At 41.1% G+C, this 11,177-nt stretch overlaps 1 protein-coding gene across 1 annotated transcript in view; it reads right to left on the reverse strand.

Annotated features, from left to right (window-relative positions):
- Positions 1-1,067: 1,067 nt before the first annotated feature.
- Positions 1,068-11,177, reverse strand: part of LOC101860933 (nitric oxide synthase, inducible-like) — an 18,200-nt gene continuing 8,090 nt past the window's right edge. The window contains exons 3-8 of the mRNA XM_013089357.1: positions 10,941-11,023; positions 8,757-8,883; positions 5,922-6,026; positions 5,551-5,609; positions 2,463-2,637; positions 1,068-1,220 (exon numbers count right to left, since the gene is read on the reverse strand). Of these exons, the coding sequence (XP_012944811.1) occupies positions 1,068-1,220; positions 2,463-2,637; positions 5,551-5,609; positions 5,922-6,026; positions 8,757-8,883; positions 10,941-11,023 (702 nt within the window). The remainder of the gene's footprint in view (positions 1,221-2,462; positions 2,638-5,550; positions 5,610-5,921; positions 6,027-8,756; positions 8,884-10,940; positions 11,024-11,177) is intronic.

Here is an 11,177-nt window from a genome sequence, read left to right on the forward strand (position 1 = left end):
CCCACTTTTGGTGTTGGTTAAAATTTCTTGAAACCCCAAAAATCTGGGTTAGCCCGCTTGTCCCTAAAAGCGACCTGTCAAGGGGTCAATTTAATGTCGAATTTGCAAGAATATTAGTAAGGCAAACATGCAGCGGTTTTGAACCAAATGAGGTTTTGAGATGACGTTGCTATGGAAGGAATTAATAGTGACCGAGTTTGGTAAACAAATTAATACGTGTGGAAAGTTTGCTCTGTGGTGCGCAAAATACAGGAGTACAGTATTTACTTTTTGGGGGGTGGGGGTGAGTGGGGGGGGGGGGGGATACAAAGGCACAGTTTGCTTTGGGGTGAGTAAACTAGAATCGCCAAGCTTTCTTATGCCTTGTGGTGAGTATACTACAATACAGTCGCCAAGTCGTGTCTGGCCGGTGCAAAGGCACAGTTTCTTTTTCAAGGTGAGTATATATTTAATACAAGCGTCAAGTTTTCTCGGTGCTGATTAAAATGCAAGTGCTCTGTTTGCGTTGGGTTGAGTAAAGTCGCTACTTTAGAATTACAAGGTTCTATTTGGCATTTTTGGCCGTTTTCAGTAACCAAGACAATAAAATATATAATCAGAAACCAAATTATAGTAGGCTAGGCTATTATTCTATCTGCTCTATCAAATTTTAAGATTATTCGGAGTCGTTATTAAGATATTCAAAGAATTGCATTTCGAAAAGGCTTGACATAAAGAGAAACTCAACAATTTTTACGTCAAATTTCTCAAAACTAAGTACTGAGCATAATACTATAGAATTTTGTAATTCTAGGGTAGTGCAGTACAATTGGTCGCTTTTAAGTACAAGGAGGCTATCCCCCCAAAATGCTGTTTTGAGAAAATCGACATTAAAGTTTTTGCCCCTTGTTTAGTTTCTTTAAAAGACAAGGATAGTTTTCTCTATAACCAAACTAATATACACACAAATGGAGCCAAACTTCTCCTATAGGTAGGGCAATGGCCACTTTTGGTGAAGGTCAAGATTTCTTGAAACCCCCAAACTGTGGGTTAGCCCGCTCGTCCTTAAAAGCGACCAATTGTTCATTTCACTGACCGGTACAAAGGTCCGGGTTTGGTGTCTGTGGCTGAGGTAGGAGCCTGTAGGTGTCTGGTGTCCACGCCTGGACTGCCTTCCTCGACGTCTCCTTCTTGTTCTTGGACTCTTTGTCTGGGACAATGTTGTAGCTCTTGCACGCCGCCTGGGGGGAAAACAGTTGATGGGGGGTTAGGATACATGTAATCGTACTTCACTGTCTGTGTCTGTGTCTGTGTCTGTGTCAGTGTCTGTGTCTGTGTCTGTGTCTGTGTTTCTGTGTGTCTGTGTCTGTGTCTGTGTCTGTGTCTGTGTCTGTGTCTGTGTGTGCCTGTGTCTGTGCCGGGGACAATGTTGTAGCTTTTGCACGCCGCCTGGGGGGAACAGTCGTTGGGGGTTTAGGATATTTGTACTTTTTATTTATTACATGGCAAAACCACGCAAACAATAATATCGTTAAAAAGGTAATTTTAGTCAGAAACTGTACTTTTTGAGGAAACCTGGGTCTTTCAATCTGACTCCATCCATTCTTCAGATGTTCTACACCACCACCAATAGATAGAAACTTTAATAAATTTTGGTATCACTTGCTATGGTAGCAATTTGGGAAGACAGCACATCATTAAAATAAACAAGTTGATCCTAAAGGCATCAAGAACAATTGGTAGAGACCTGAGTAACTTTGAATATCTGCACAAGACGAACGGTCTAAAAAATGCGGAAATGATGTTAAGTGACCATAGCCACCCATTGAGATCGGAACTGCATCGGAATTTCAACTATCGACCCACATTTCCAAAAAATGCAAGAACAGACAGATATAGAAATTCATTCGTACCAACTGCAATGAGGTTTCTAAACACAAGGTGCTACAAATCAAACACACACACACAAACACACACACACACACACACACACACACACACACACACACACACACACACACACACACAAAGAGAGAGAGAGAGAGAGAGAGAGAGAGAGAGAGAGAGAGAGAGAGAGAGAGAGAGAGAGAGAGAGAGAGAGAGAGAGAGAGAGAGTTTTACGGAACGGGTTGTCCCAGCACGTGAGACATGTATTTACTAATGTCCTGTCTTGTTGTGCGTATGCGTGAGTGCACCTAACTTTTGTAACGTGTACTGCCTTTGTTAAATTGAGGGCAAGCGAGGCAGGGATAGGCCCAGAACAACATACTTAGGGAACCTAAACAAATGGGTAACAGGAAAAGATCAGGGAAACGTAGCTTTTTTGAGAGCATCCGAGCAAAGGAATGAATGGAAAACCATGATCGCCGATGTCTGTCGCAGATCTGGCACTGGATGATGTTGACGACTGCCTTTGTTAATGAACAAGACACATTTCTCCATGTGAGATGAATAAAGGCTGTCATTGTCACTGTCCTCCTTACCTCCACCACAGCGCCGGCCCAGGTGTCAAAACTGTGCTCCTGTCCGTGCAGCTCATCTCCCTCTCCGACCTTGTGAACTCTCGTGGCCCCGAGGTCAGACAGAGATTTGTCCACAGTCTTGCCGAACTCCGCGAAGTGGGGGTAGGCTTTGGAGCCCAGGGCAAACACGGAGTATCTGAGAAAATACGATTTGTTCACGTTTAAAAAACAATTCCTATTGCTTACTGAAAGCAAAGCTCATTGACTATCTCGGTGAAGTGGGGGAAGGCTCTTGAGCCCAGGGCAAACACGGAGTATCTGGGGAGAAATACCATTTGTGAGTTGTGCTGACAAAATGAGGAACTTCTTGGGATCCAAGAATGGAGATATCGGCCAAAAATCAACACTGGTGTCAGATGTATAGGTTTTCAGTTGATGCCAATTTATTTAAGTCTGCTGTGTCTTTTATTATTCCATAATTACAAATGGTACAAATTCCACCTATAAAGTTGATGTATAATACTTTAATATCTCTGAAAGAAATTTTTCTTGGCTGTACAGGACCATAAAAACACATGCAAATATACATAACAACAAATCTAAATTATATATTACTCTCATTAAAATTTTATATGAAAATAAAAGTAAAGCTGACAAAACGTACATTCACATCAGACGCATCATTAAACCACATGCAGAGGTGTTAGACAGATATCATTGCCCCATTTTTGTCGTTCCTAAGCGCACCTCTTTTGAAATAGCCTGACTGTGCGTAGCAAGGCGTTCAACATAATATGCAAGAAAAGCGAAGCCAAACCAAAGATTGTATCCTTTCATTAAATGTTTTCGGTAGACTCACTTCATGTTGCTGAGACCCGTGTTGCTGTTATTGATGTTGTTTCTGTTGTTGTTGTTGTCGTTGTTGTCGTTGTTGTCGTTGCTGTTGGTGTTGTTGTTGCTGTTGTTGTTGTTGTTGATGTCGTTGTTGTTGTTGTTGTTGGCGTCTGTCCACTTCCCGTCCATAGGAGAGACCTGACTCTTCTTCACAGATTTCCTTTTCCCAGATTGCCTGCAGGGAGAGATTGACAAACTGTGAGACAAGACGTTCTACCAAAGCCTCTTTTTTGTTTTGGTTAGAGAATAAGCTTAGTTTTAATAAGAGTTTTAGGCACTCGCAACACAAGAAGGTCATATGTGAGACATCGAGGTGAAATCAGGTGCTCGTAAAAATAATGAAATCCGACAAATCTGCGTTTTTCCGCCAGTTTAGAATTTTTTTTTCGGATTTTTTTTTTGCTGAACACCTTATATGTCCATTTTAAAACAGTTTTATGTTTGAGTTTTTATGAAAAAAACGTTCATTAAAGGCGCAAAAATCTAAATTTGAAGTTCCCAAGGCCTCTTAAGCTATGGAAGTCACCAAACTTTGGCTGCTGTTTTCTCGCTAATTTTACTTCTGAAACCAGGCGACCCCACCTCCTTCAATCTAAAGTATCTCGACTTCCATTCAAGATAAATGGATTATAAAAAATGGAAAGCAAGGCAAATGAACTACATTTACGATTATATACGAATAACTGCTTATGCCAAAAATTGACAAGCGCCTGATTCCACCGTGTCGTGACACGTATAAGTGACGAAGATAAACATAAAAAAAGAAGGAGGGGAGATAAGGACGATAAATGTTTGATAGAAAAGAAGGAGCAAACCACACCAGAGCACCCGCCAACAACCCACTAGTTAGAGTTTCACCACACTTGCAACACAATAAGGTCATATACGTGTCAAAGATTAGAGGTGTTACAAGAGAGTAACAAACACTAAAAAGAAGAAGGGTATATAAATATAACAAAGACGATACATATTTGAAAGGAAAGACGGAACAAACCACACCAGAGCACCCGCCTCTTGTGACCTATAAGCAAAGGAAGAGAAGCTACATCTTACAGAGCCGAGCTGTCTCGTGCTGTTTGACTTCTGGTCACTGTTATCGGTAGCTGAACATGTTTTTAATGGTTTCAAATATTCTTTTTTAACATCACGTCTTTATGTCTTATAAATGGTATGTGCTCAAGAAATATTACGTCGAAATTCAAATTCAAAATACAAAATGTATTGAAAAAAACCCAACACAAATTATATGTGAGGCAGCGTGGTGGAATCAGGCTCTCGTCAATTTTCGGGCATGTAGAGTTATTGGTATCATCTTAAATGTGTTCACCTGTCTCTATTTGGATGAAAAAAATATCTATTTATCTTGAATACAAGTCGAGATATTTGCGAAAGAAGGAGGTGGGGGTCACCTGTTTTCAGAGGAAAAATTAGTGAGAAAATGGCCGCCAAAGATTAGTTATTTCCTTAGCTTAAGAGTCCGTGGGAACTGAAATTTCCATTTTTGTGCCTTTAATCAACGTTTTTAAGAAAATCCACACAGAAATGAGTTCTTTAACGGGCATGAAAGGTGTTGAGCCAAAAAACAAAAATTTGATAAAAATTCACAAACCTTGGGAAAAATGTAAGTTTCTTCACTTTGGTTATTTTGACGAGAGCCTGATTCCACCACGCTGCCTCACAGTTTTAAATGGTTTCAAATATTCTTTTTTAACATCACGTCTTTATGTCTTATAAATGGTTTGTGCTCAAGAAATATTATGCCGAAATTCAAATTCAAAATACAAAATGTATTGAAAAAAAAAGTACACAAATTATATTATGTGAGTACAATTTGTTAAAAGAATGAAAACTGTCTATCTTTCTTCCCAAAAAAGTGAGTTGTGCTGACAAAATGAGTCACTTCTCGCCATCCAAGAATGGAAACATCGCCGAAAATCAACACTGGGGTCAGATGTATAGATTTTCGGCTGATGCCATTTTGTTCAAGTCTACCGTGTCTTTTATTATTCCATACTTACAAATTGTACAAACTTCACCTATAAAGTTGATGTATCAATTTCCATACGACTAAAATCCGAAAGAAGTAACTCTTTTATTCAGCACAACTCACAAATGTTGTTTTATGATCTTAGTAGGCCTACTTTGTAAACAACTATCGGACAAAATACGATGTTGCTGCAACGAATGACCTCTCAGAGATGGTTATTTGACATACCCGTTTTCTATCAATGTCGCGCTGTTCTTGATCATTTCTTTGAGACCCTTGTCGAATGTCTGCGAATAAGAGGCAGAGAGAGCAAGTTTAAGTTTTAGTAAAGTTTTACTGCTTTTGCAACACAATAAGGTCATAATAAGTGCCGAAAATTAGAGGTGTTACAAGAGAGTAACAAACATAAAAAATGAAAAGGGGGAGATAAGGACGATAGATGTTTGATTAAGAAAGAAGAAGCAAACCACACCAGAGCACCCGCCAACCACATACTGGGATACTTGATTGTACAAGGACATATCTATCTATCTATCTATCTATCTATCTATCTATCTATCTATCTATCTATCTATCAATCTATCTATCTATCTATCTACCTGTCCGTTGACCGGTGGGTCTCCGTTGCCGAATGTACTGGTCACCACCAGGAGAAGGGACTCGTTACACAGGTCACTGACCATGTAGTCCTTCATACACACCACCTGACGGAGAGAGGGAGTTTTAGTAAGAGTTTTACGGCACTTGCAACACAATTAGGTTACATAAGTCCCCAAGTTAGTCACAGGCCCACTACTTTGAATTGAATTCTATTTTTCAATTGTTTTTAACGAAAGCACATTCATTGTTGAAATTTTACAGAGTAATTTATATTTGCTTTGATTTGCATACAAAAAGGAAGAAATATTGAACAATACAAACGGAATTGACATTTTAGAGGGGCTTTAGGGCCTCTGACTAGCTGGGCCTGTGACCTGTGACAAACTGGGCCTGTGACCTGTGACAAACTGGGCCTGTGACCTGTGACAAACTGGGCCTGTGACAAACTGGGCCTGTGACCTGTGACAAACTGGGCCTGTGACAAACTGGGCCTGTGACCTGTGACAAACTGGGCCTGTGACCTGTGACAAACTGGGCCTGTGACCTGTGACAAACTGGGCCTGTGACCTGTGACAAACTGGGCCTGTGACAAACTGGGCCTGTGACTAGCTGGGCCTATGACTTACTGGGTCTGTGACTAGCTGGGCCTATGACTAACTGGGCCTGTGACTAGCTGGGCGTATGACTACCTGGGCCTGTGACTAGCTGGGCCTATGACTAACTGGGCCTGTGACTAGCTGGGCGTATGACTACCTGGGCCTGTGACAAACTGGGCCTGTGACTAACTGGGCCTGTGACTAACTGGGCCTATGACTAACTGGGCCTGTGACTAGCTGGGCCTATGACTAACTGGGCCTGTGACTAGCTGGGCGTATGACTACCTGGACCTGTGAAAAACTGGGCCTGTGACAAACCGGTTGTCACTGGGCTTTTGACAAGCTGGGCCTGTGACTAGCTGGGCCTGTGACCTGTGACTAGCTGGGCCTGTGAATAGCTGGGCCTGTGACTAGCTGGGCCTGTGACAAACTGGCATGCCTCCGTGCTAAATACCTTCCCCAAGGACACAACGCCAGGCTAAGCTGAGGTTCGAACCCCCGAACCGGCAATCTCACTATTACGGGATTGGGACCTTAACCTCCAGGCTACCGACGCCACCTTGTCTTTCCTGTGACTCTCAACTTTTTATAACCACTACGTAACGTGTGGCATAACTTGAAGACCACATAGATTGAGTTCAAACCTCATATTATGCAATGTATTTCCTACACAGCCCCTAGCGGAAAGGGGGGGGGGGAGTGGTGGAAGTCGGGGAAAAGATTGTAATATCAGTTTTGATGGAATGCCGTTCCAGTGTCTGTTGACTGGTGGACAATTTGTGTGGCGTCGGTGACCTAGTGGTTAAGCTACCGGACTCGTAATCGTGAGGTTGTCGATGGCCTAGTGGTTAGACTACCGGACTCGTAACCGTGAGGTTGTCGGTGGCCTAGTGGTTAGACTACCGGACTCGTATTCGTGAGGTTGTCGTTTCGGGGGTTAGAGCTGCGGGTCCGACGTTGTGTCCTTGGGAAAGGCACTTTACACGAATTTTCCTCACTTTACCCAGGTGGGAATGGGTACCCGGCCATAGACAGCGAAAGATCTTGTCAGTATATAAGTGTTTTACGCCTATAAATGGCTGTTTGCACTGTATGCTTCCCTGGAAGTTGAGTTTTGTTTCAGAATACTCTCAGAGCTGCTGGGGTAATTATAAATAGTATATATTATAAGGCGCATAGAGCTTGCTGTTGCGCTAAACAAATGCTATCTATTAATATATATTATTAAACTAGTATCATGCATGACATAAGTTGAGGACAACGTTCCAACATTTTGGGCTCAGTCCAAACCTCAGACATACATGTAATGAAGTGTTTCATACACAGCAACTGGAGGGCTGTCAGGAAAACGAAAACAAAAACAAAAAACAAAAAACAAAAAACATGTCAACTTTGACGGCTTTTCCTCCTCGTGAGTGTTGACTGACTGTGAATGTTTCACACCCCTAACGACACAAATTGGGCCATTTAGAAGTGTGTGTGTGTGTGTGTGTGTGTGTGTGTGTGTGTGTGTGTGTGTGTGTGTGTGTCTGTCTGTCTATCTGTCTGTCTGTCTCACTCTCTCTCTCTCTCTATCGGGATTTGAAGGTTTGTGTGTGTGTGTGTGTGTGTGTGTGTGTGTGTGTGTGTGTGTGTGTGTGTGTGTATGGAGGGGGGGGGGGTGCTTCAACCTTAACAATGCAACCCCCACTGACTAGAATACACCAAACAAATATAAAATTTAAATATCTGTTTGGACATTCGCTCACACTGCTCTGTCATGATATTACGACGCCAAATAAAATAATGCACTCCGGTTATTTCTTTTTTTTTTTCCAGAACACAAAGATAATATTCTTTCCCCTCTCGCTTGGTGTTCAATAAAAAACATTCTGAAACTCCACATTTTTCTCAAACAAATTTCTCTAAATGGGAGTAAAATGCAAAGAAAGACAGAGAAAGTAAGTAGATTAGGATACAAGTGTAGGATTAAATGGTCGCCTTTAAGGACAAGCGGGCTAAGCCAGATTTCGGGGGTTTCCAGAAATCTTGACATACACCAAAAGTGGGCATTGTCCTACCTATTGGAGAAGTTTGGTTTCATTGGTGTGTATATACTTTTGGTTACAGAGAAACCTCTTCTAGTCTTTTGTAGAAACTAATGAGGGTCCTAAAACTTTACTTCGATTGTCTCAAAACAGCTTTTTTCGGGATAGCGCCCTTGAGCTTAAAAGCGACCACATGAATACAAGTGTATACCTTTGCGTTAAAGTAAGGCTTGCACATGTCGTAGAGATTGTCGGCAAAGCTCTCTGATCTCCCCGTCTCTGAGGCAAACAGGATGGTGCACATGACCCTCTGGGCTAATGTTTTACTCCATAGATGGCTGGAGAAAAACGCGGTCCTGGGAACAGATAAATAGATAGATAGATAGATAGATAGATAGATAGATAGATAGATAGATAGATAGATAGACAGATAGATAGATAGATAGATAGATAAATAGATAGATAGATAGATAGATAGATAGATAGGTTCATCATCATCATCATCCCGTGCCTTGCCGATCATGGACCTCCACTTCACTCTTTCTTGCGTTGCAGCAATGGTGTCTGTTGTTCTTGCTGCTCCTAGCCATGTTGTCATCTCGCCCAGTATTTTTTCCCACTGTCTACATTTGCCTCTCTTTCCATCAAACTTGCCTGTTGTTACACCATTCTCCAATGCTTCTTAACGCATTGTGTGTCCAATGAAATTAATTGTGTGTCGCTTTCGTATAATATTCGTCTTAAGCTGTCGTCTGCAATTTGCTTCAACCAAGACTTCATTAAAATTAGTTTTGCTAGCTGTTCATGGGATAAATAGCATGTGTCTTATGAACCACAACTCTATCGCCTCAAATGTTCTTTCCAGCTGTCTTTGATTGCCCATGTTTCGCACCAGTATAATAGGATTGATGTAACCGTTCAGTACTCTTTTTCTTGTTTCCAGTGACAGATTGATGTTTGTTAGTATCTGTTTCATTTTGCGGAAAGTTGCTTTTGCTTGGCGAATGCAGCTTTTAATTTCGATGTGACGTCTGCCATCTGAAGATATAATGGTCCCCAAATATTTAAAATGTCGAACTAGCTTGAGTGTGGTACCACTGACTTTGATATGGCAGTTAGGATTTGGGTTTTCCTGCTTATCACCATTGTTTCAGTTTTCTTTATGTTTGGTCATAGGCCCATGTTGTCACTCTCTTGTACGATGACTTTTAATAGATCATGTAGGTGTTCTTCATCTTCTGCTATTAGGAATGTTCGTCTGCATATTGTTATCTTAGATTGTACACGTTATGTCCCCTTTTCGAGATACCTGGCATTTCTTCTATATGTGTCATGATATTTTCCCTATACAGAGAGAACAAGTCTGGAAAAAGTACACATCCCTGTCTGACTCCTCTTTTCATCTGTATGAATTCGTTGATGTCGTTTTCTTTTCTTATTGCGTGGGTGGTTGGCGGGTGCTCTGGTGTGGTTTGCTTCTTCTTTCCTATAAAACATCTATCGTCTGTATCTCCCCTCCTTCTTTTTTTATGTTTGTTACTCTCTTGTAACACCTCTAATCTTCTGGCGCTCATAAGACTTTATGCAGTTGCGAGCGCCGTAAAACCTCTACTAAAACAAACAAACATGTTTTTATTGCAGCGGTTTGATCCCAGTAGATGTTCTTGATAATTCTTAAGTCCCATCAATATTGAGGACTTCCAGCATGTCGATGATCTTGTCGTGCCTAACTTTGTCGAATGGCTTGGTGTAGTCAATAAAGCAGAAATGAAGATCTTTCTGAACTTCCAGGGCACGTTCTATTTTTGTTTTAGTGACATAAATGGCATTTACAATGCCTCTACCTTCAATAAATCCACACTGTTCTTGGGCTATTTCTGATAGAATTTTGTTTCGTATTCTCATTATAATAATTTTAAGTAGTAATTTTGTAAAGTGGCTAATGAGTCTGATGGTACAATGGGTTTCACATTCATTAGCGTTTAGTTTATTTGGTAAAGGTGTGAAGATAGATTTTGACAAGTCTAGTGGAATATGTCTAGTGCCATACATGTTGCTGAGAAGTGTTGTTAGTATAAATAGGTTACAATACCCAGAAACTAACAGTCCATGCGAAAAAAGGGTTTATGCTCTACAAGAAACCAATGGCTCCAAAACAAAGTACTAATGAACACGTTGAAGTTTTTAGTTTTAGATAGAGTTTTACGGCACTTGCAGCACAATAAGGTCATATAAGTGCCGACGATTAGAGGTGTTACAAGAGAGTAACAAACATAACAAAGAAGGAGGGGAGATAAAGACGATAGATGTTTGATAGGAAAGAAAAAATAAACCATACCAGAGCACTCGCCAACTGATACATGAACAAGGATATTTCCAGTTACTTAAGACTTACTGGCTAAGAATTTTGAAGGGGATCTGTTTCTTCTTTTCCATTCCCCTGTCTTTCTCCCACACGTGAGTCAGCCATGCTGCAGTCTGTTGGAGAAATTACACGGATTTACTTGATGTGGTAAAGGTTTTTTAAGTTGTAGTAGGCGTTTTACGGCACTTGCAACCCAAAACGGTCATATAAGTGCCGAAGATTAGAGGTGTTGCACGAGAGTAAGAAACACAAAAAAAGGGGGGGGGG

This window comes from Aplysia californica, unplaced genomic scaffold (genome assembly GCF_000002075.1).
Source record: "Aplysia californica isolate F4 #8 unplaced genomic scaffold, AplCal3.0 scaffold00936, whole genome shotgun sequence".
NCBI classification, from domain to species: Eukaryota; Metazoa; Mollusca; class Gastropoda; order Aplysiida; family Aplysiidae; genus Aplysia; species Aplysia californica.